This window comes from Pagrus major, chromosome 22 (assembly GCF_040436345.1).
Source record: "Pagrus major chromosome 22, Pma_NU_1.0".
NCBI lineage: Eukaryota > Metazoa > Chordata > Actinopteri > Spariformes > Sparidae > Pagrus > Pagrus major.
In genome coordinates this window covers 4,716,909-4,742,756 of record NC_133236.1, presented here as the reverse complement: position 1 = coordinate 4,742,756, position 25,848 = coordinate 4,716,909, and the positions used below count along the sequence as shown (strand labels likewise).

General features: G+C 39.6%; 1 protein-coding gene across 10 annotated transcripts; it reads left to right on the top strand.

The window, feature by feature from the left end:
- Positions 1-347: 347 nt before the first annotated feature.
- On the top strand, positions 348-25,498 carry LOC141017532 (gamma-aminobutyric acid receptor subunit rho-2-like). 10 transcript variants are annotated; one of them, XM_073492212.1, is made up of 10 exons: positions 2,497-2,911; positions 3,001-3,130; positions 3,746-4,496; positions 10,235-10,302; positions 13,561-13,784; positions 13,901-13,983; positions 15,594-15,734; positions 18,551-18,703; positions 20,619-20,827; positions 20,913-25,498. In XM_073492212.1, exons 3-10 carry the CDS (start codon positions 4,463-4,465, stop codon positions 21,225-21,227), a joined length of 1,227 nt encoding a protein of 408 aa, XP_073348313.1. In that variant the 5' UTR covers positions 2,497-2,911; positions 3,001-3,130; positions 3,746-4,462; the 3' UTR covers positions 21,228-25,498. The 10 variants fall into 10 exon arrangements, with proteins under 10 accessions (XP_073348318.1, XP_073348313.1, XP_073348311.1 ...); XM_073492210.1 differs by having other exon boundaries at positions 2,497-3,130; positions 3,746-4,285; positions 4,443-4,496; XM_073492209.1 differs by having other exon boundaries at positions 2,497-3,130; positions 3,746-4,318; positions 4,443-4,496.
- The last annotated feature ends 350 nt before the right edge of the window (positions 25,499-25,848 follow it).

The window sequence follows — 25,848 nt, the reverse complement described above, 5'->3', positions numbered from 1 at the left end:
TCATGCAGCAGTGTTTCTCCCACAGATTTTTTAAATCACTTTTCTCAGCTCAAGGAAAGTTTTCTCCAGGTCTATAATACATTTATGGTTTTAAATCATCCACTGTCAATGTTCCTTTCTGGCAATCGAGTGAAGAAGTCAGAAAGTATTAAGAAACAGATTAGCACATCGTTGGCGGCACTAAAAACAGAATAACAGCAGCCTCATCCTTTCATTTAAGACTAAACTCTATTGGCACTAAACCTCTCCTCTCTGTCTGCTTGCCTGTCTCCAGTCCTCTGTCGAAGAAGGTTTCGGATGGAACCAAAACTCGGAAGGTGAAAACCACCCACCTCCTGCGCATAGACGAGCATGACTTCACCATGAGGCCCGCCTTTGCAGGTAAGCTCTGTTGTGTCTCTGAAGAAGTCTGTTTTGTGAGTGATGTCATGCTAATAGGATTAAATGAGGTTCACCCTGTGTTGAACCTGAGTGTGTAGTGAATGTGGTACCAGACTGACTGGGAACGCAGAAGCAGGTTTATTCTTCCCACCTGTCTTCTCTTCCACGGGCCTGCCAAACCTAAAGAGGACAGAAAAGGTCAACATGTGGCGCTTGCAGCCCCAAGCCAAAGAATAAAGAAGCAGAGAAATCCTCAGCAGGCTCTATTACACTGTAAATACATTGTGACACAGAGGTGAGCAGAGGTGTAGAAAAACCTCCGAGGCCATTCTTTGTCACCTCTGATTGTTTGTATCCTCCAGCGCTGACACTGATCAGTCATGTGCTGGGCCAAAGCAACACAACGGTGTTGTGTGTGTCCTTGCTTTGCACCTTGAATGTCAGGACAATGGCACCGCTGCTGGGATTTGGGGAGGCAATTAAAAATAAGAAGCTTATTTGTTGAACTAAACAGTTCCGTTCTCTGGCATTTAGCATAAACGGGCCCAGTTAAAGCACAGGAGGAGGTGGTGAGCCAAATGAAACGTCCCACAGTGAATTTCATGCTCCTTTGGGACTACAGTTGCAGCCACAGATGGGAGTGTGGATCCCACTGAGGATCACTTTTTGTCTTGCATTTGTCAGCTTTTGTTTGCAGGCAGCTTCTGCAGCAGCAGCAGCAGCAGCAGCAGAAGAATTCCGTCTTCTTATTCAAACATCATCAAAAGCTGACGTTGTGTAAGTGCCCCGCTGCTGCCTGTGAGTCTGCCGTGCGTTCATTTGGCTGAGGAAGAAGTGTGTGTGCAGTAGCAGCTGCTGTGGTTCCTCCTGGCTTCAAAAGGAGCGACGGCAGTGTTACTAATGAAAGCCTCTTACACGGCAGCTTCCCGTTGGCCGGGGGAACGATATGGAGAACAACGCTGCTACGTGCCAATGGGGATGTCAGTGTGTGGATGGAGAAAATTCTTCAGTCACAAACAGACAAATCCTGACTGTGGAGCAGGTTATTGTCCTCATGTACACATTAAACTGCTTTGTTGTGATCCCAAAGAACAAAGATGTCCAATAGAAAAATGTTAATTATTTGGTTAAGATTCTTCTGGTTGTGCCTCAGAGAGCAACAGTGGGTGAGGTTTGTATTATCAATAGCCTGCAGGTGGAGCTGTGGATGTTGATAAGGCTTCTGTTAGCCTAATTAGAGCACCTGCACTGTTCCCATTGGGCGCTCCCCTACTGTAGCCTGACAAATCAGACATATACAGGAAGCTGAAGGGAACAAGACATTTGTTTGTTTGTTTGTTTGTTTGTTTGTTTGTTTGGATGTGGATGGAATATTTGTCATCACATCAAGTTGTGATTTCCTGGGCACATGTATTTATGGAGCTCCTCCTCCCTGTCTGCCTCGGGTTTAACATCTGATGGGCTGGATAGACCTGTCATGCATTAGTCACATTTGCATTAAAGCCACAGCGTGTTTTCTCCTCATTTCACCCATGGGATTCTGAAGAACCCTCCACCTAATGCATCATTTCACTTGGATTTTCTTTCTAGCCTGTCTAATCTAGCCAGGGTGAACCAACAGTGGATTTACAACTGCTAATCCATGAAGAGAGGAGCAGACCAACATTATTAGGGAGAATGGATAGGGTGATTTTTTTCCCTCTGTTCTATACACATCTGTAGAAATTATACAAGAATAATTCAATGTGTGAAAGCATGACTGAGTAAATGAACAAAAGAAAGTGCAGCTGTAATCTGAGATACTTTCTGTAAAAGCTTTTTGTGAGAAATCTACAAGATGAATTTATGTTTCAGGCACTTGCCAACCAGGAGAATCCCATTTTCTTTCTTCCAGGGGTCACAATCCTCCTGTATTTCTTCCAATTCAAGACAAATTTTCACATCGCTTCCCTCTTTTAATTCTTACAACCCTTTTCTGGCTGGACATCGTGTCTGCTGTATTGTTGCGCCGCGTCCTCCTCAGTGTGTGAGAGACAGGAGGAGAAATGAAGAAAAGAAAGAAATACTCAAGCAAATTCAGACATAATTCCTGTTTCTCACTGGAGAGGGACGTGCACTTTTCAAAAATCTGGGACGTGTTCTGCCACTATCTGTTGCATCGATTTTTCTTTTGATCGAGGGGGTTGCACAAGAGGCTCACAAACAAACTGTATGTAGGGCAGGGGTTGCGTTGCGTCCTTTGTGAGGAAAGACCGGATCCTGCAGATGTTTTAGAGGGCAAATGTGCAGGATCGGACCACCGCGGTGATGTTGGGGTGCAGGATAGTCTGTCATCGAGGATTACACCCTGGTTCCTCGCAGTCGATGAATGCAATACTGTGAGGTCCTCGACAGAGACTGACAGGTCCACAAGAGGGCAGTCTTTCCCCGGGATGAAGAGGAGTTCAGTTTTACTGAGGTTGAGGTTGAGGTGATGCGCAGTTGTCCAAGCGGAGATGTCTGCCAGACATTCCGAGATGCGTGTTGCCACGTAGGTATTGGAGGATGGGGGAAAAGAGAGGAACAGTTGGGCGTTGTCTGCATAACAGCGGTAAGAGAATCCATGTGATGTGATTGCAGAGCCTAGTGATCTAGTGTGTAGTGAAAACAGAAGCGGTCCTAGTACTGAGCCTTGAGGGACACCACTTACCAGAAATCAGGGTTTGGACAAGGAGCCATTCCACGTGACCTGAAAGGTGCGATTTGTCAGGTATGATGTGAACCAGGTTAGAGCAGAGTCAGCAATGCTGAGTAATGTTAAACTGATTAATATTACTTTTTGCCAGAGAACTGCGCAAGTTCATGTCAGTGGGGAGACGTACTGTGCATTCTTGCCAGAGATTTAAAGTAAAACTAAAAGTATTGAAGATAAAAATGTCGTTGCAGTGTCTTTTTGTCATTTTTATTTTTTGCAGACGAACTCCTACATACTTTCTAACTTGCAAAAATACATGTATTTTGTTTTATTTTTGTTATATGAGACGTTTACTTCAAACATAAAGGACATTTATGATTGTTATTTATCTTTAAATATTGCGTGTGGGGAATATGATTTGTTTCAGGCTTGCAGCCACTACCTATTTAAGATGACTTCTCTTTTTAACTTAGTAATTGCCTGATGAAGGTCTACTACCGAAACATCACAAATTAATGTATTTTTGCAAATTGGACAGTGTGCCAGAGTTTGCTTGCAGCGTCTGGTCTACACATCCCTCTCCTACACACCTGGCTCATGAACTAGATGTGCAAACTATTTTTTTATATTATCATTTTTTTTAAGATTCACAAGTATTCAGGAAATAAAGCCTCTGAAACTCTTTTTCAGGGGCAGGACGAAGACCAAAGGAACAGTGCCAGGCTTTGAAGCCAATTTGACAAAGTCTCCAAACCATGTAATTACAATATCACATGATGCACACTGGCCTAAATGGACTTTTTCCCATAAGCTTACATTGTGAAAGAAGCGGCTATAAAACGGTGGATACGTTTTTTTTTTTTTTAAGCCCCAATGATGTGACGAGTTTCACTTTCAGAATTTGAGCCATTCTGTTCGAATACATTTTGAAAGTCCAGAAGAGCTAAACCTGAAGTCTCTCGTGTGCGGGCTCTATGGGCCGCACAATAAGGAAGATCTGGGTAATTTTTAAAGTCAAAGTCAAAATTTTTGCTCCGAGCGCCACTGAGCAATTTCATAGAAATGAATGGGGCTCCGCCTTTGGCACTTTATCCAGGCCACTCAGGCCGCTGCTTTGGTCTCCAAAATCTCCCAAGTTCTCATGGTTGGCAAGTTGTGCTGTGTGCGAAGAGGATGATGGACAGGTTTCTGTATCCAGCAGCCACTGAAGCCAGATTGTGCAAGCTCAAGGTTCAACATTTGTTTGTCATTATACAACACAAAGTTTGTAACTCCTTCATACTACACAAACATATTTGCATATTTGCAGTTATTTAGGCTATAAACATAAATGTGTATACGACCAGGAAATAATTCTGAAGTGCTTTTTTTTTTATTTAAACAACAGAAACAAATGGTGATGATAATATGGTCAGCATCATTATTAAAGGTTCAACATCAGGTAAGCCCTGTCCATCAACCATGACTGCATTTGAGCACAGAGCATCAATGACATGAACACCACCACCTCTCTGTGAAGAAATATTTTTCTCTCACAAGTGAAGCTGAATTAATAAGCAATTAAAGATACAATTAAAGACAGATTTGGTTTCTAAAACCTTACTTGGTCTGATATGATCAGCAGCTTATGAGGGTTAATGTTAGCTGTATAGCTGTTGCTGAGTAACGGACATTGATAAGTCAGTTCACACAATTTTATGAGTCTTCTGTACTTAGTTTTATCTTGTCATGAATAAACATTTTCAATGGTTTAATCTCAAAAGTAACACAAGAATCAGACACCTCACGTCACCTCAGCAGGAGACGTGTTTGTTGTTTGAGGCTTGTGGTCCAATTCCACTAACTCTCATTTATCTCAGACAGCAAGTGCCAGTAGGCGACATTCATGTTGTGTATTTTGAATTGCTACTGCGGAGGCTTGCAGCTCACTCTGATCCTACTAACAGCCTGTGCCATAATTTATACAGGCCGCTACTTTCCACCTACTATTATGTCATTATGCTGCTAAATAGAGCAGGTCGTAGTTTAAAATAAAAGAAAAAATTAGCAATATGACACAATAGGAACACATATGTAATTAGCAAGTTTTGCATACTAGTATCATAAAGGTTTTGTATTGTCTTTGAAGCTGATGTTGCTCCACTTCAGTTTCTCCTCATTGATCTGATTGAGCACTTCTGGTGAACAGCTGCTGTTTATTTATTCATTCATTATTTATTTAGATATTATTTAGATATATAAATAACTGTCTTTTTGTTTTGTTTGTAGTAGAAAGGGACCACAGCTTGCATTTGGTTGTACATCCCTGTGTTGTAGAATTGATAAATAAATGTACCTTGTAAGCTGAACCTTATAATTCAGGGAACCCAGATATCAGTAAATTATACCTGTGTTGCTTTCCTTGGTGTTTTTGTTGCAAGCTGCAACAGCAAGTTGAAAGAGTAGAATGATGTGTCTTGTTTAGTCAAATAAGCTATACCTGAAAAAGCAAAAACAAAAAAACAATGGCAGCAACAACTGCACATTCATGAGTGGCAGACACGTTCATCTAAGCTGCCATTCAGTTTATATTAGAAACAGTGGCGTCAATCCCTCTCTGTCTGAAGGAATGCTCTCTTAAAGCTAGTCTGCATGGAACAAAATAGGAACCGCCAGTAGAAATAGACCTACCAACAGCTCTCATGCTCAATAATGTGCATGTTCAATTTTTTTTTTCTTTAAAGGTGCAATATGTAAGACTTGGCCACTTGTTGAATTCATACTCCCAGCTAGGGTGACCAGATGAGAATGGGGGAAATTCGGGATGGAGGAACTGGGGGTGGTGTCACGTGGTCACGGTGGCAATGAATAACCCTAACCCTAACCCCTAACCCTAACCCTAACCCTAAAGCATGTAAACATTTTCTACTAGAAACCTAAATAAAAGTATGAAACTGAAAATGAGCATAGTATGAGCTCTTTAAGGGGGTCATGGAGCTGTGTGTGGTATAAGATACCCCCTGATGGGCTCTAGACACTGGTGGTAGTAATTGTTTAAAGAGAATGACTGAGATCTGGATGAACATGAAGAGGCGCAGGCTTCTGTTGAGCTCACACCTGGGGCGCTGGAGGTGACTGGAGTAAAGGAGGGTGAGGTGATTCACTCTGAAATGACAGCTGACAGCAGCAGAGAGGAGAACAGATTTAATGTTTGGCAGCAATGATATCATTGGTTTAAGGAGATTGTGGCATAATCTGGTTGGTTAAACTAAGGAGTAAACACCCACGGATAGCTGATCATGATGACAGAGAGGGTGAGGGAGAAATGTGACATTTTTAGGGCTGCCCCCGACCAAGGATTAGTCGACTAATCGACACATATATATATATCTATATATATGTGTGTGTGTGTACATATATATATATATATATATATATATATATATATATATATATATATATATATATATATATATATATATATATATATACACACACGATAAGTAAAACACAGTGAGCTGGATAATTTAGCTTCCCCAGTACACACGAATAGTCTAATACTAGCGCATATAACAATAGTAAAATGTATTTATCTCTGCTTTCAAACGTTCGGGCCACCATGGGCAGGTAGCTAGGCTACCTGCCCATGGCTATCAAGTGCAACAGCTTGATCTAGGATGTTGTGGAGGAGACAGGTTTCTGTAAAGATGACAACAGTTGCTGTCCCATTTTGCCCAGTGCATTTTTCTGCAGCAAAATTCATTCTCCTGCATTGTATTGGTGTGGACACATACTGTAAAATCAGAACTACAGTATCTGTATGACTAAATACTAAGGGTTATGTGCTTTTTTTTCTTATCTTGGATGCAAGGCAGAATAATTGGGCAAAGCAAGCAAACGCTCCGGTGTCTCAGATTTGAAGGGGTCCTGAAAGGCCCCAGGTTCACTGTGTGCAAATGGATTTGAATAAGTCCAAATTCGTCTGACAATAAAGGTGCCTGTGAATCACAGTGTCAAAAAATATGATAAACTTCACACCAAAATCTCAAACCTAGCCTCGTTTTTACTCCAAAACAAGTAAAAAATCATGCCAATAACTTTTTCTATATATATCTTATTTTGAAGGACTTATGTGCATGTCCAATGCAGTGGAAAACCAAGTGTCAATGGAATAAAAAAGGATTCAGATATAACTCTTAAATCCTCACAAGGCAGATAATAACAATATTTTTCAACTACATAAGAGAAAATCATTTTAAGAGCTTTATTGATTCAGTTGCAGGTACAGTGAACACATTCTTGTATACATTTATATTATATTATATACAAATGACCACTTATTAATTAACAAAAGCTGTGAGCACTGTTTGTGGTTATAATGATGCTGCCATGTGTAGTCTGCCGTGTGCACTGTACATACTGAGAAGACTGGGTGCACATGCAATGTAAAGAAATGGGTGGAAGGGGGGAGCCTGCAACTCATGTTTGCCTCATCCCTAATCGTTTAATGCAGCCCTGCTCAGAGGGGGGTGTATTTCTAACTTCTCTTTTATGCCTGCTCAGAAACACAAAGTTCCTTTTGATTAGCTTAGAGCAGTAAACACAGAAGGGAGAGCTCACACATCTTAAAAAGTACCTGCAAAAACTCAGGAAACTGCCTCCACAAGTGAAATATTCCCCTACTGCCTCATTTCAGGGTTTAGACTTTATTATGGCTGAACATCTGCTGGTACACATCAAAATAAAAGTCTCTCCCCCCACACTGACATCCTGTGGTTATTAGATTAATGATCTTTATGTAGTCCACAAGTTTAACTTTCTTAATTAGAGGTATTATGAAATTTCATCCACAGGGAGAATTGAAAGTCCATATAAACAGTGACTCAAATAATCTACCTGATAAAAAATTCAGTAGCTGGTTAAATCCCCACATATAGCTAATGAAATATTTGCTTTTCTGTCAGGTTGTGAATGCACATGGATTATGTGCTTTTGTTTTCACTCTGAGGATAATTCCATTTTAAAGAGTAGGATGAGGTACAAAATTAAACCTTTGGGCTTTATTGGAGCTCTCAGTGTGCCTGTTCTGCAGGCTGTGTGTGCCCAACAGGCTTTGCGTTTTGCATTTTAACTTTGACTTATAATGTCTGCTCCTCTGTGATTTTGATAAACAGCGTTGTGGTGTTCATGTCTGTGGGACTGTAAGGTCAGGGAGAGAACACTGGCTGGCTCCCTCTTGCTTCATGCCCCACTTAAAAACAGCCCACACGGAAGTGCTTCTGATGGCTACAAGGGCCAATAGGAATTATGAAGTGGAGCATCGCCATGTTGCATTCATGGGTCTCATCTGATAATCAGTGACGTAGAATAATTCGCTGATGCTGTCAGCTCAAAATAGCAAAAGGAAATCTTCTGGCAAAACCACACACAGGACATTTCATCTGTGCCTGATTGTCACTGTCATTGATCACACACAAACCTCACTTTTTCAACCTCAATCTGGAGGCAACATTCTGAACGTTGAAGCACAGAACACAGGCTGTCATACCCTGTAATTTAGGGAAGATACGCAGCTATTTACCTCCTCTGGATGGTTGCTCTATTCTGGCTGTGGCCTCCTGTGACCCAGCTGCAGAGAAAGTTGAGACAGAGTAAAATTACAGACCAATCCAGCACCAAAAGCACCGCCGGTCCAAGCTTTTTCTCAGCAGGTGTCTGGTGTTGCATCCACGGAGGCAACATGTCAGCAAGGGCTCAGGCATTGCTGAGTCTGGCACGTGATACGTGGCATATGGAGTGAGTAAGAGTAGGGAGGACACTGCTGACAGCTGGAACTGGGCATGAGTTAATATCCTCCCTTCCAGGTAGCAGATTTGCCATGCCACTGGTTATGTAAGGCTGGCACCCTTACTACTGCTCAGATTAACAATACTACAGCAGTCAATGTGACTTTAATACACAAATGAGAGAAGGGTATGTGAATTTGTTTTGCTATGAGGATACTCCTCTATATAACTGGAAAACTGGCCTTAGATATAATCCTAAATCAGTCAGCTAAAAAACATTTTCACAAGGAGAGAATATTGGTTTCTGTTTGGTATAAACTCCACCCGAAATGAATAAGAATTATTCCTCTTAGCTTAGCAGGATGCCCCATCTTGTTATTTTAGGACTGTGTGTGACAGCAATACAGACCGTAACTGAGACTGCGTCAGAAGTGACATAGAGCTGTCACATTTTTATTGAAGGATACCGTTGTGTATTTTTTTTCCAGGTTAATATTCTTCATCAGAGAAAGATAACAGTATAAGATATGATAAAAGCCTTTTAAATGAGCAATTCATAACATATGGCAAGAATTTTAGTCTAAAACATTTAAAAAATGAACTAACATTATCAATGTGAAGAAACAGTGTTGACACTATGTCAAAGGCATCTATGTACTGAAGTTAGCACGCTAACCAGCTAGCTCCAGTCCATCTGGTCTCCTATTACCAGGTTGTACTGAAGAGGTGATAATCTGATATCCGCTGTCATTTCAGCTGAGAGATTTGTCAGCTCACTACAGTTCACAAAATACAACTATACACCATCTGAATTCAGGTTTCTCCCTTTCAAAACTAAGATGAGTTTAACTGCCTTGATAACTCATTAATAAAATGATTAATAAAATTGGTTTGCCATTCAAAAATCTCCTCTGGTTTGGTTGAAATAAATCCTCAAATCACTGAGTAAGATGTAAAAAATGTTCTGGCTCTGCAGCAGTTTTCACCTCTCGCTCCTCTGCTGCTTCATACCTCTCTTGTCCCCGCCTGCCGTGTCTTCTCATCCCCGGAGTCATTGTCCTGGTCAGAGCTGCTGTAAATCACCTTCATACTAGCTTATTACCTGACGGTCGTAAGCCAAGGATAGCAAGCAAAGAGCAGCAGTTGTCAGTTGCTCCAGTGATATGCTATCTCTTTGGATCTATGTGGTTCTAATTTGTGAAACTGTTTATATAAAATATATGTCCAGTTACCACATTAGCATGTCATGCATCTTTGCATATAATAGGACATACAGTACTGTACTCTGGACTTTCCTCTTCTTTAAGTCTTGGTTCCAGATGTGACATATAGACCTGAAATAATATGTACAGTACAGTTGTTTCTCTGTGAAATATACAAATGCAACTCTAATCTGTTTGATATTTATCTGCAGGCCCAGCTGTCCCAGTTGGCGTGGATGTTCAGGTGGAAAGCTTGGACAGCATATCAGAAGTAGACATGGTAAGTGGCTTGAATTATTAAAAATAATGTAGAAGCTGTAGTCTGACTTAAAAAAAAACAAAACTGCTGCAGATACTGAAAAAAACTCATTAGAATAGATTCTGTGTGAGTGTGAAAATGGAGGATTACTGGGATCATTCTGTCTCTCTTACTTAATATTCAGTCAGGTTTGAAAGCAAACTGAAAGTAATGACATTATTGAAGAAGTAGAAATATAATGTCATTATTAATGCTACTGTCCCGGTGGATAATGTTACTGGTGGCAAATGACGGCAGAGAATGTGTGACAGATTCAGTTTTCATCTGTGGAAGTTGCTGACTTTAACAAATGAACTCACACTACCTTAACACATGGGGAGGAAGCTCTCGTCAGACAAAGAAACTAATTAGGCAGGAACATTAACAGAATGAAAATGGACACATGAGCACCACTGTGACCAAGACTGTGGGAACACTGTCTTCCCAATTCAACGTTTTTGATTGGACACAGCAGATCAGAGCCTGAATACAGTCTAAAGTGATCAGCTGTCCTTTGTCAGATTTCTGTGTTGTGCGACTGGCATGAGAAGGATTCTGTACTTTGAAACGACTATACATTTTAGTCATTTAGCTGTTGTTTTCAGTTGGATAATCTGAATCAGATTATGAAAGCTCAGTGGTAGGAATTGTTTATTTTGCTCAAAGTCAGACTGAATGCATGTTGAGTAATGTAATTAAATCAACCTTCTGTTCTGGAACCATAAATTGGTTCAAAAACTGGCGTCCTGATGTTGTGTAAGCGCCTTTTTGCAAGGACGACCAAGGATTACATTTAATTTGGATCCCAGAGTTGTGTATTTAATTGTTTTGGAACAGAAAGAGGAAAAAAATTAATGATTCCAGACGACGGCTGCTCTTAATGACATTATGTCATATCACAGAGCTGCAGGTTTCAGAACAGTTTCACAGCAAATGATCTATTACTGTTTCATACAGAAGTTGGCAGGTTTAGTAAACACAAGGTTTTAAAGGAAACATTGTTTTATCATTTTCTCACTGTCACAATATCTGAACAACAACAACAACAACAACAACAATGTGCTTGTCCATATCTTAGTACTTTCTCACTTCCCTACCCTGCCTGTGAACTCCCTAAGCCCACTGATTCCTACTGAATACATAAATCTCTAAAAACAACTCACAATGGCTTTGGTTTACAGTACTCTAGTAATAAAAGGGGAACACTGGGTCCAGAATTTTCTGCTACAACCATTTATGGAGACTATTTTCAGCTACACTAAAAGTGTGGGATTGAGTCAAAGTAAAAGGTTAAAGGTGGACAACAATCTCTTTGGCTGAGTGGAAATAAAATATATCAGGCTTTGAAAACACACACAGGGCTTGTTAGCAGGATACATTCGCACTTGGTTTCAACAAGGAGTTGATGAAAAGACGAAAAACACCTTACAGTAATTGAAAGTAAGCCTGTGTAACTAAAATATAATATAATATATCATAAATTCATAGCACTGACTCAGAAATTTCATTTACACAGCAATAGCTGTCTAAGGTTTGCTAACAATAACCCTCATACTGATGGTCATTTTTCATAATAAATTCAACTCTTTATTTTGTAGCAGTTATAGAATAATAATGAATGCTAAAATAAAGTATAACAGTAGCACCAGGAGAGAAGAGTCACAAAGTCACAGCACTGACTCAGTAATGTCATTATTAATGAATTTATGCCAATGACTTCAAGTTTATTTTGTAGCAAATGGGATAATAATGAAGTCATAGCATTGACTCAGTATTTGTCATTTACACAGCAATGTGTAACGTTTGTCAACATTAGCCATCATTCTGACAGCAGACTAAAGTGTTATGCCATTTTGCTAATAAATTAAACTTTTTATATCGTGGAAATTATGGGATAATAACGATGGCTAAAATGTAATATAACAGTAAGACAAGTCGGACTAGAGAAGAGTTATGAAGTCATAGCAGTGACTCAGGTTTGTTAACATTAGCCATCATACTGATAGCAGACTAAAGTGTTTTACATTTTTTGCGAATAAATTCAACTATTTTGTGGCAATTATGGCATAAAAATAGATGCTTAAGTGTAGCCTAACAGTACCCCAAGAAAAGAAGAGTCCTAAAGTCCTACATGCTATATCGTAGGCAACTGGACTTGTTCTTCAGAACTCTTGGATGAGAGGTGAAATGTCTTCAACGAAGTGAAACACGCCCAGTTGCCTACGATTCAGCACTTAGAATGACCATGACCTAGATGACTGAGAACCTTCATCAACAGTCATAAAGTCAGTGACCTGACGATTTATATTAAGTTAGACAATATTTATCTGATATGTAGTTAATTTGAGATTAATATTTAATTGCTTTTGAATTCAACTTAATTTTTGTAGCAATTACGAGGTACTGGTAATGCTAAAATGTAGCACAAGTAGAGGAGAGTCATCAAGATAGACAACTCAGAAGTGAGTGTGTGTGCTAAGTGTGCTAAGATTAGCTAACATCAGAACCAAGTGAGGCTGCAGCAGCAAAAACCCCTGAGTGCAATGAGCAGGGACCTGAGCAAAGAGGCGTTTTGTTGCTGACAAATCCAACATTTCATTTATTCTTTCAAAAATGACATAATCTCGCTTGAAGAGATCCAGCTTTCAGGGCCATTATAATCACCTTACTGTATATACTGGCAGTTATATACATTCAAAGATAAAGACTTCAGATCAGAGTACTTGAAAGCATCTCTCATCAGTACATGTTCAATACATTACAGTTAATATTCATTGGAGAGATTCAGCAATGCCCCTGAACTCATCTTACACAACATCAAAGGTACTTTTATGGTGGGTGCCAAGAGTACCGTGTGTTGCTGGAGCCATTATTCCAAACTGATCTGGTCTTATGTAATGCCATAAGGAGAATGGGATAGAGGATGATCTCCTGTGGCAGGAGGGAGTAGTGCAGACGCAGCTCCATCCTGCCTGCATAGCAACAGGAGCAAGGAGGCGCGAGGACAAGAGTAATCTAGGACCAATGGAAGCTTTGGACTGCACTAAGTTAACATATGTCCAACACTTCCCTTGACCATGTATGTTTAGTCATAAACATTCCATATAATCCATCAGACATCAGCCTCAGCAGTGTAATCCCGGAGGAATTCAATAAAGTAGAGGCAGCAAGCAAGTAGAGTCCTCGTAGTGAGACCTAATCCAGAGGCTGTTTCTGTCACCCCTCCCCCCGCTCCCTCAGGACTTCACCATGACCCTGTATCTGAGGCACTACTGGAAGGACGAGAGGCTGGCCTTCCCGAGCGCCACCAACAAGAGCATGACCTTTGACGGGCGCCTGGTGAAGAAAATCTGGGTGCCCGATGTGTTCTTTGTCCACTCTAAGAGGTCTTTCATCCATGACACCACCACTGACAACATCATGCTGCGGGTCTTCCCTGATGGTCATGTCCTGTATAGCCTGAGGTGAGGACAGGAAGCTCCCCCCACATCTGCACTTTGCGGATTTTGCCCACCTAAATTACACTTGGTGCCTTGATGCAGCAGTAAAGAGCTGCTAACTCTCTGCTTTAATTCACCAGGGTTACAGTTACAGCTGCATGCAACATGGATTTCAGTCGTTTCCCTTTGGATTCTCAGACATGCACGCTGGAACTGGAGAGCTGTAAGTATTCATATGCCCTCACCCTCCACTCTATTGCTAAGAGGACACTAGAAATATTGTAATGTGCTACTAATTATTAAAGGCCCAAAGCATTTGGCAGCATTTTGCTTCAATCAGCACCACACTGACCAAAAACAGTGAATTATTTATTGCTGTTTAATTATCATATACTGTTACTTATCAAGAAGTAGTAGAATAACAGTGGTTTTTAATTACATGCACATAATGATATCCCTTTGGTAGTTTGTTGCTCCAGGACCATAAGTGCGACTGACCAATGGCATTTTTGTAATCTCATAGCTTTGCAGCTCGGGGAATAAAGCCGGACAAATACGCACGCAAGTTGCCCACACATGGTTAATGTTCAAAGGGGTGTATTTCAACCCAAACCAATTTTTCTGAAACCTAAGTATATTTGTTACAAAAACCTTACTGTATTTTTGTTCCCTAAACCTAACCAAGAATTTCTGATGCCTAAACCTAACAATATTTTTGTAGCCTAAATCTCACCAAAGTATTTTTGCTGCTTAGCATAACAAATGATTTCTGTTGTCTAAACCTAACAGTATTTTAGGTTGTCGAACTGTGACATCTGAAAACTGAAAAACGAAAGCAAAACGGAAAATAATATGTTAACTCAGTCTAAAAATATTACCTGAACAGTATAACAATGTGTTCCAATATGATTGGCCAAAAAACACCAACAAGGCGATGTCAGATAGACCTTAATTGCATCATGTTTTACGTCAGTATTTTCACATCATTATATTTTCTTTTACTACTACTTCAGAAACTCTTGTCGCTCACAGTTTTTTTTTTTTTTTACATATTAATCAATCTTGCAGTTTTTCTACCATCAATGTCTGACACCTGCTGTACAGTAATTCACATTAGGCTTTAGATTTTAAAGGTCTGCAGGAAGTGTCAAGTTTCTTCAGTAACATAACACCACTCAAAAACCTGTCATGACTCTAAATGGTTGGGATGACTGAATGAATGAAACTTGTGTTTAAAGAAAAAGTAAGAGCCAAAGAGTGGTGGTGTGAATAGGCATGTAAACATAGACATATAGTCAGTGATGGAATGTAACTTAGTATATTTACTCCAGTACTGTACTTAAGTACAATTTTGAGGTTCACTACATTTAAGCATGTATTGTACTTTTACTGCACTACATTTTACTGATTACTTTAGTTACTAGTTACTTTGCAGATTGCATGCTAGATCAGAGCTAAATTAGCACATCAATGAATTAATAAGCAATTATGTAGAAAAAAATGCTGAATATTGATTATTTGTTGAACCATAATATAATATATGCATGTGTACACATATATATGCACGTGTAAATATATGTATAATTTTACTTTTACTGATACTTCAGTACACTTACTGCCAGAAAATAGCTTTTGATACTTTAGTACATTTAATATTTAATATCTTTACTTTTACCTAAGTATGACTTTTGGGGACTTTTTACAACACTGTATACAGAAGATCCCTTTATACAGTTTGGGTTTTTTTCCAGCCTTTATAAGCGACTTTATTTGTATTTGCTGCAGCTGATTCTGAAGCTAGTACAACTTACATGCATGCTTTCTTTCCTTCAGATGCTTACACAGATGAAGACCTGATGCTGTATTGGAAAAGCGGTGATGAGTCCCTGAGCACCGATGACAGGATTTCTCTGTCTCAGTTCCTCATCCAGAAGTTTCACACTACCTCCAGACTGGCTTTCTACAGCAGCACAGGTAGACTGGCAGAACAAACTCCAAAGGCCTCAGGTTCACTGTGTTGCAACTAGTATGGAGTATTTAGATTAAATGATCAAACTGAAACTTAATGAACCTTAATGTGACTCGCGCATTGCGGCCTAATCTTGAGGCCCTATAATGTCGATGGGCCCTGTGTCAAAATCTTCTTCAGTACCATAAATATCTCAGTTGTCATTATGCTTACGTGGTGTATATTTTTTAATATAGCATGGTCTGGGTAAATACTCAATTCTAAATGGCTGCAGGGTGTCAATTAATTTGGAATATAATGAGCAAACAATGGAACTACTTAGGCAGTTCCAAGGATGCTCTCTGTTCAAGATAGAAATGAATTTAATTAAATTAAAAAATAAATCTAAATATCTTATTTACAGAACTGAGTGACGTCCTTCAGAGCATCATCCTCTGAACACCACAGGATGGTGCCTGTAACACACAAACTGCAAGAAGCAACTTACACCGCCCCTCTGAACACAAGCATTCCTCTCACATCTCATTCACTATTCAACTCGCTACGTCAGGCACCAGTCGACGGTCCACGCTGACCAGCATTTGTTTGTGAAAATCTTGGGGTCAATGACATGGATGATTAGTCTTGTTATTAAACATGCTGTCCAAATTGTATTTACTGTTTGTCAACTGTACACAAAGTTATTGACTTTGATTCTGGCTAGTGTATCGTTAGCTTTCTGGCTAATAGCTGAGCCAATGGTTCTATGAACTGAGAGGACTAGTTTATCTCTCATTGTCATATCGTATATAGGGTTCATCCTCTTTACTGGAGTACTGAACAACATTTCCATTGCATACTAACCTTATGTGATTGTAATAAATGTTCCAGGAATGTGTCAGACCCCTCAGGTGTTGCCAGGGATACAAAGGTATGGCTTGTGAAAAGGTTTTGATTACAAACCACATGAAAATACAAATTATTGGTCTACTTTTTTTTCTTTGGCAAGTGACCATGGTATAAGTGGGGTAATGCCCAGCAAGGTGTCCATAATGAGAAGTTAATGGGCTCTGCAGAGGTTACCGTTCTGGCCTCTACTTTGTCTATTAATTGATCATAATGGACACTACATTGGAGCATTATCTATCACATAACTTCATGTTTAATCAATATGTCTGCAAGTTGGAGAACACTTGGGGAATCTGAAGGGACCCTTCATTCACTTCTTGCCCTGAGGCCTGCTGTGTCATTCTCCAGGCCTTATATTGCAGAGTCAGAAGTGGTCGCATTGTCAAAGTTGAACATCAGTAAATTAAGCCAAAAAACAACAAAGTAAGACAAGAAAGAAAAGTTAATTTATATTACATATTTTATATACAAAAGCAATCCCAAGTGCTTCACATAATGCATGAGAAGAAATGAAAACGAATGAAAAAGAGAGAGATGCATTAAAAAGACAGCATTTCGAGATAACAGTGTGGATACCAATAACTATAAATGTTTAGCTGGAACAAGTCTTCTGTGCGGCATTTTGTTGTTTAGTTTGGACAGTTAGCAGAGGCTTCATGTGGTTAAACAATGGTCACAGATGTCCTTAGGTTCTGAATTTCTCGGAGTTCTTTAAACTCAGATGAATGAACCACTGGAAGCAGGGATGTACTTCTCACATCCAGTCTCAGTCTTGAGACATTTTGCTAATGCTTTATATTAAGGTCGTTGATCTTGTTCCCTTGAGTGTTAATTAATAGGTAATTTGGTCCCTATGAGATGCTTATTATATTAATAACATTATATATGTTTTATAATGGCATAATAAACATGTTCATTGTTTGATTATGAAAAATGTATGAGCACTTATAAGAGACCTGTTAACAGTTTATAGATGCTTAAGAACGTTAGTTAAAACCTTTCTTATAATTGTTTAAGATAGCATTACAAACACATTTATTGAGTGCAACTACCTAACCTAACTTACCTTTTATGTCGTTGTTCCTTTACTGAGCTGTTTTGTTGCTTTATCAAGATGAATACATTCTTTATTGTGCATTTATTAGCAGTTAACTATGAGCTAAAGTGAGAAGAATGCCCTATTGTGATTAATAAAGCCTATATTATGTATTATATTATTCATCATTATATTATTATCTAACTATGAACTAACACCTATTACAAGGACCTTAATATAAAGCAGAACAGACATTGTACTCTATTACCTGGGACTCCACCTGAGTATGGGTGAAATGTTGTCACTTTTCTTTGTCTGTGTGAGGACCACCAGGTTGAATGAGCTCAAGTAGTTTTAAAAACATCAAGGGTTTGAAATCCATGCCAACTGACACCTCTGCCCATTTAGTCTGTTTCTCCTTCCACCAGTGTGCATGGTGCCTCTGCTGCCTGAGTGACAATAAAATAATTGTTTGCCTTTTCCCAATCTGAATTTACTCTACCAGTGCAGATTAGCACTGTATCCTGAGAAAAGCTTTTCCCTTTTGTAATGCAGGAGCTACAACACTGATGTGAAAAACCCATCACTGAGCTACTATAATATATTTCATATATTTCCCTCATATTGCCATTCCCTACCTCACTGTGCTCTGCTGTCATAGAATTTGCCTCCAAAGCAATTATCTCTTTTCTAATCAGCTGGTGTTTTGTTTGTTCATTAGTTTGTGTGGTTTATATGCCCCTCAAGATTTCTATCATCCCTGTGAAGATTAGTTGTTAATTTCACCATGGCTCTGTGTTTATCATGGCATTTTGGCACAGTACACCTTTGTTTTACCTGTGACACACAAGATAATCACAAACACAATGCTGTATTTTATGTCTTCCCTGTCTCCAGGCTGGTACAACCGTCTGTACATCAACTTCACTCTGCGGCGTCACATCTTCTTCTTCCTGCTGCAGACCTACTTCCCTGCCACTCTCATGGTCATGCTGTCCTGGGTGTCCTTCTGGATTGACCGCAGGGCCGTTCCTGCCAGAGTCTCATTAGGTAAGAAGATATGCAACACGATGACCACCCTTCCTGTTCAAATTTAAACTGTATCCACAGAAACCTGAAAGGTTCACAAGGTGCAGTCAGGAAATGGTTAGCCTAGCTTAGCATAAAGCAGGAGGCAACGGCTTGCCTGGCTCTGACTAATAGTACATAAAAAGCATCCACAGACACCCTTCTTGCTATTTTTGTTGACATTCAAGGCAGATTTAGCAACCTTTTTTAACAGCCTAGTGACAAATCTTATGACTTTTTGGCCAGACCGTAGCTCCTCTCTCTTGAACAGAGTGCTGTCATGTGTCTCCCTGGACTGTGTTCAGTGAGTGGGTGAGTGCAGCAGCATGTTCAGACGACCAATAATCAGCCAGACAGAATTCCCTGTTGTTTGTCTGGGAAACTCCTTTGATTGTTTTCTCAATGATGTAACTTGACAATTGAGGTTTTATTTTTTCTTTAACATATGCAGAGTTTACAAGAGTTAATTGTGTCTGGATCACAGTCTGTACAACAGTCTTCCTAAAAAGGTTTTAAAGTTCGAAGTTTGAGATTCATAGAGATGAGATGAGACCACATCCTAACTCCATATCTGTAGTTTAACACAAACATGAGATTTGATTTGATCTTCATAACGAAAGAAAGCCAATAAAAGAAAAAAAGTCAGTATTTCCTTAACTTACAAACTATTTATTTAAAGGGTCAATATGTAATTTTAGTGTAAAACATGAAAAAAATTAACACACGCTATCAGCAGAGTGTGAAGAAACAACAGTTATGTCAAAGACCTCTACAGACTGATAGTTTCAGCTGAAAGTGTATGCCAGCAGCCAATTTGCTATGTTTCACAAATCTCTATTAGATTTAGTGTAATAAAGGAACTAAATAAACTCACAAAAGGTCAAGAAAGAACAATCACCTACATCTATTTTCTTACTTAACAGAAAAATACAATTGAGAACCTTCTGAATTCATGTTTCTCTGTTTAATCGAACTAAGACAAACTTAATTTCCTTGTTATCTCATCATGAAACATACTTGGCTCAAACTCGACATAAACAAAATAAAGCTCACCAGAACAGTCTTGGTTTGTGTTTCCACAATCATTTCTGGTTTTGTAAGGAATAAGTCACAGTTGCAGTTGATGCACAACACTTGTTAACAATGTATAGACAATCCTGTGGACCACTGGTTCCACGATTAACTGAGCCATAAGCTAATTAGCTAGTTAATGATAGCTAGCTACAGCCAAGAAGAGCTAGGAATGAGCTGCAGTTGTCTGTTACTATAGTGACGTGCTGCCCCATATATTTAGTGAGAGAGGCAGGCATGGCCACTCAAATGAAACCTTTGCCTCACAGAACTCACAGGAACAACTTAAAATAAGGAATTACCTGAAGGTAATACACTGACTCATGCTGTTATGTCTGGCTATGGTTCATACCCACTGGCTGCTTCATGAGGACTTACTGCTAATATGGAGTTTTGCTGCACTACTAATATCATCAACTTTATTTATTCTGGTAGAAATTTATAGACCAACAGTAGCCTGAGAAGAGTAGAAAAATGCAGCTAAAGATACAGTGAGAAGCCTATGGGGCATAACTATTGGTTTAACAGAGATAGAGACAATAGTCTCTGTCTGCTATCACTGTGCTCTCCTGAATGGAAATGTTCACAGATACTCTTAAGAGACATTGCCCTTCTGGGAAACGCTCACTAAACCAGAACTTTTCACTTTACAACAAGCAAAGTGACTCCACTTTCTGGTCTTTGTCGTACAAGTTCCAGAGCAATCTCTACACTGGACAGATGGAGATGAAATAGATATCAATCCTCTAAATATGTTCCAACAATCTTTCTTGCTAAAGCTGTGCTGGCTATGTTAAAACAAGATTGTATGTTCTCTGTGCTTCAGGTATAACCACAGTGCTCACCATGTCCACCATCATCACTGGAGTCAACGCCTCCATGCCCAGGGTCTCCTACATCAAAGCTGTGGACATTTACCTCTGGGTCAGTTTCGTCTTTGTCTTCCTGTCTGTGCTTGAATATGCAGCAGTCAACTACCTGACGACAGTGAGGGATGGGAAAGACCGCAAGCTGAGAGAAAAAGCCAGGGAACAGGTACAGAAACTTTTTCAGGAATGGCACAAGTCTCCAAATGGTGCTTTGTATTCAATCTTGATTCCTTTCCGTCCTTTTCTTTCAGTCCCAGACACTCCCCTGCACCTGTGGCATGTCCCACACCAGGACCATGATGCTGGACGGTACTTACAGCGAGGCAGATGCCAACAGCCTGGCAGGGTACACCAGGGCCTCCATGGCGGCTGAGGATGCATCGGAAAAACAGGAGCGAATGGTGGTGCATCTCTCCCTGGACAACGAGCCCACAGGGACCAAGAAAAAGGGCATTCGTGGCTTCCGGATAATCCAGAACACTCACGCTATTGACACCTACTCTCGCATGATCTTCCCTGGCGCCTACATCCTGTTTAACCTGATCTACTGGTGTGTGTACTGCTGAGCGTGTGCGTTTTAGCTTGAACTGAAGCAGTGAAAGATAAACTGCAAAACCTCTGACCAATGAAGTTGTTTCCATGTAGCATGTTCAGGTGGAGCGATGAGTTTGGCAGGATGACAATCAGAGGCTTCTGGGTGTGAATATCTCCAACTTTGACTCACACGCCAACGCTGGACTGGACCACCTATACAGATTCTCCTCCTTGACATAATCATACCACAAGCTCATATTGACCCCAATCAAACTGCAACACCGGGCTGGTTGCACAAGTTTTGCTTTTAGACTATTCTAATGCCATTTGTGCAAAAATAAAACTAATTAATAACTAACTTATTTTAAGCCTAAAAATATAGCCACAATGCCCTAAGGCTATGGAAATGGTATCATTGATGACTGCAACTCTGCCTACAACTATGGCCACCCCAACCCTTTTGTTGTGCCAACCTCTTGTTTGTTTGCCTCTTATTTTGGTATCATTTTTGTGTTAACTTTAGCATAAGCGCCATTTTGTATGTCCCCTCGTCTTTCCATTTAAACATTTTCTCTGCTACACTCATCACTGTTTTTTTTTGGGGGGGGGGGGGGGCTTTATCAGAAAGTAGAGCCTAGTGTTCCTGTAACTTTGTCACCACAAGTAGAAATATACTATCAAGCTGACTGACAACATGGATTCATGTATGTATCCAGTAGGTAACTTTGTAGGCAAATGATGTTCCCATTCTTAATCCCACCTGCAAGTAACTAAGTAGCTCTTTCTTCAACTGTGGGAAAAAGCTGTCAATGAGCTGCGGGTGTTAATCAGCAGTACTCGAACAACCTTCACTACAAGCTTGAAAACACAAACGTTGGACATCTGGTTACCTTTTAAAGTAAGTTTTGGCTAACAAGTTAGCATTTAGTTGTTTCACATCCAGGACACACAAAGCAACATTAGCATTCAGTTTCTGGTCAAATGTTTTACTCTCCTCTCAACCCTCTTCTTTTCTGCGCTAGCTCCTGAAAAAAAATATCCAGATCTTCAGCTTCTAAACGCACCACTTTGTTCACCAGATTATTTCTTATTTTGAGTCTCTGTCATTTGGATCTGAGCATGGTTATTATGGAAAATAATGACTGTTAGAGCTTCCACATTGCTCAGGGCTACCTAAGCACCGTGTGGTTCACCAAATCTCTTGCTTTTCATTTAGGGGCCCATATTAACAGGTTATAGCAGTTTAAAGCTGGGCGATGCAGCCTTAGAATACATTGCAATATTTTTAGGCCATATCAGGATACACACAATGTATATCTTGATATTTTGAAATCTTTGAAATTGAAATTTTACCAAATTGAAATTTTACCAAACACCTCGATATTGATATTGCAACAATATTGTAGGACTGACTATTGGTACATTCACAACATATTAACACAATGAGTTCTTGGATAATCATCAGTAATGTGGCTATAATGACTAGGTGACTATGTGTCACAAAGCAAAGTGTTAGAACGAGTCTGTTCAGAAAATGACTTCTCTTTAGTGTAATACAGCCTTTAAAACCAGGAAAAGACTACACTTATGTTATATCACCATATAATCATACCCAATATCTAAGAAGATTCTTGAAAGCAGTTCTTATACAGTATACAGCCGCAGCCGTTCGTCTTATCAGCGGCATGTCGCCTGTGTTTTCTGTGTAACGCACGCTGTGTGACAGTGAAAATGATCTGTTGACATGTTGACATCATATCAGCAACATTACACCTTTCACGATGTCTATATCTGTAGAATATTTCACAGACTTAAAAAAATATCATCTCTTTTTACCTCAACACTCTCTGCATCTGTTTCCAACCACAGCGTTCTCGTGTGTCTGAGAACTTATGTCTGTCTGAAGTTGGACTGTTAGATCTGAGCCACAGTCAGCTATTGTGCAACCAGCCCTCGCCGCGACTGCCCTAAATAACCCTCTCCTCTCTGAAGCTCTCTATCTTCATGATCAGACTGTCAAAAATAATAAGAGTGTATAATTTGGCTGCTGCTGCCTCTATAACCTTTGGAGCTAACTGAGTCACAACTGAATGATACAGAGCAGATGGCTAATGAGGCAGTAAGTGAGCTAAATACCAGGCTTTCTTCCTTTAACAGCACTCTGACTCCAGTGACAACATTTCAATTAAAGTGACAGTAAATACTGGTGCCCTGTATTACTCATGGACTACTATTGGCATTAACCAGACTGAAGCAACCCATCAAGCCAGGACTAAACAGGATCTTCTTACATTAAGGGGTTTAACACTGCACACCACAGATGTTGAGCAAAGTCTTTGTCTATTTATGTATTTACAGGCTTGTTCATTCACTGGATTTCTTTTATTTAATATTTACAGTATTAATGATTTATTTTTAGTGCAGCAATAGATCCATGTGCCATTATACCTTAAGTTGGCAAAGATGCACGAACAGGGCTTGTACAGAACTGCTTGATGCATGCTGCAGATGTGTGATACTGTATCTTTAGTTGTATATTTCCTAGAAAGGACTTAAAAACGTGGAAAGCTTTACCAGTGATGTAACCAACTTGAACCGCCTTAAGTGAACATTTTTTATACACCAACATGATTTAATGGCTGTGTTTTTGTCTTTTTCATTTGTTTGTATGAGTACCATGAGTGACTGCATATTTATATTGGGGTTTTAGCAGTATAACATCCACTTTAGCATTTAATCATGTGAGCAAATAGTAAAGTAGAAACTATATCTAGACTGACCGGGCTGTGATTACCCATCACAAGTGCTGCAGTTTCATTACACAATTCTAGTTTATAAGTCAGTAGCCTACTTCAAAAGCAGACTCTACCTTCAAAACTATCTACTTTTTAAAACAATAGTTTGTCATTTTGGGAAATGAGCTTATTCACCTTCTTGCTTAGAGTTAGGTGAGAAATATCAATTTCATGTCTGTGCACATTAGAAGGTGATTAGTGAGTAACTGAGTGTTACAACTGGAAGCAGGAGGAAAACAGCTAGTTTAGCTCTGTACAAAGTGCAAAAATATGGCAACAACACATGTGAAGCTTATTAGTTACTATGTTTTATCTTGTTTGTTTACTCATTACTTGCTGTTCACCCAAAAATGAAAATACAGTCATCATCTATTCACCTCGATGCCGATGGGAAGTCGAGTGTAATTTCATAGTCCACAAAACATTTCTGGAGCTTCACAGTGAAACAGCGTTGCAGCATTCTCTTGAAGTAGATGGAGACTTATTTTAAAAGGTAAAAAAAAAAAACTGAAAAAAAAACAAGACAATAAATGTCTCCATACAGCTTGTCTGGCGTAATTTAAGTCTCTGGAAGCACTGAGATCACAAATTGATTAATTATTACACCCTTTTCTACACCGAAGTCTTCACTGTATCTGCTAAGCTCAAAGTGTTAGCACACAAGAAGTGGGTGCATGAGCCTGACGTGTGTTGAGGGTCTAAATAACGTCTTTTCAAATCAATTTGGGATCTCAGAGCTTCTAGGGAATTGGATTACACCGGACAAACTGTATGGAGCCATTTCATATTTTATTTTCACCCGACTTTCCAGCAGCATGTGGACAAGTAGGTAATGACTCAATTTTCAAAATTTGTTTGAACTTTTTCTTTAATTAGTTTTACCCAAACTAATCAAAAGGGAGTGACATATCCAACCTGCTGATGTCATTGAACTTACAACAACCTGTGCAGCTGTATGGATCACATGTGCACTCGTCACCAGTCCTACTGTATATGACCCGGTGGTTCAGGGGTCTGGAACCAGGCTAAGCTAGCTGTATCCCCCAGTTTCCAGTCTTTATGTCAAGCTAGGCTAACCATCTCTTGGCTCTAGCTCCACACTCAATGCAAAGATATAATATGTCAGTGGTATTGATCTTATCATCTCAATCACCACAAGAAGGTAAAAAAATGGATTTTGGAAAATGTCAAACTCTTTTAAACCCAAGGTCTCAGTCTGCTTCAGTCTTTTCAGTCACTGATAATGGACTTAGCTTCATGGCAGCATATATTTGCCAAAACTACATGTGATTTGTGTTGATTGTTTTTTAAATGGTGCATAACATTTTGGAATGAAACTCTCACAACTGTCAGATGGTTTCTCCATGCAAAAAACAAAACAGGAAAGACATATGCTTGCAGATCCGTCAGCTTCCAAACCAACATCACTTCTACCTTCATCTTCAGAAAATGTTCAGAATGTAATGCTTTCAGAGCAAATTTCATAAATAAAGTCTTTCTTCCAGACATTTCAACTAGTCCTTATTTACAGCTTTGAAGATTTAACATATCTGACCACAAGTCTACAGAATTTGAGGATTTTAGACCACAATGCTGTCAAGCTCCTCTACTCTGTTTTCAACAGCAAAGGCTGAGATGCAGCTTTACTGAAAACAGCCATAACTTCCAAGAATAATGTATCAGACAGAATCTTCCTGGGTGACGCACATCCGTCTTTAATCCAGATTTCAGAGAGTACTCCGGGCACATCTAATCCCCAAATAAACAAATCACGTCAGATTTGCCTATGCTACCACTACTTAAAAACACAGTGCTGCAGTAAGGCAACTGATCCACACACTCATCCGTGTTGTTTATT

Bases quoted from the DNA above. Each gene is read 5' to 3' on its own strand.
- LOC141017532 (XM_073492207.1), top strand. From the start codon at position 2,926: ATGGGGGAAAAGAGAGGAACAGTTGGGCGTTGTCTGCATAACAGCG. The intron at 2,972-10,234 runs GTAAGAGAATCC...ATTTATCTGCAG, and splicing joins GCGTTGTCTGCATAACAGCG to GCCCAGCTGTCCCAGTTGGC. The intron at 13,984-15,593 runs GTAAGTATTCAT...TCTTTCCTTCAG, and splicing joins CACGCTGGAACTGGAGAGCT to ATGCTTACACAGATGAAGAC.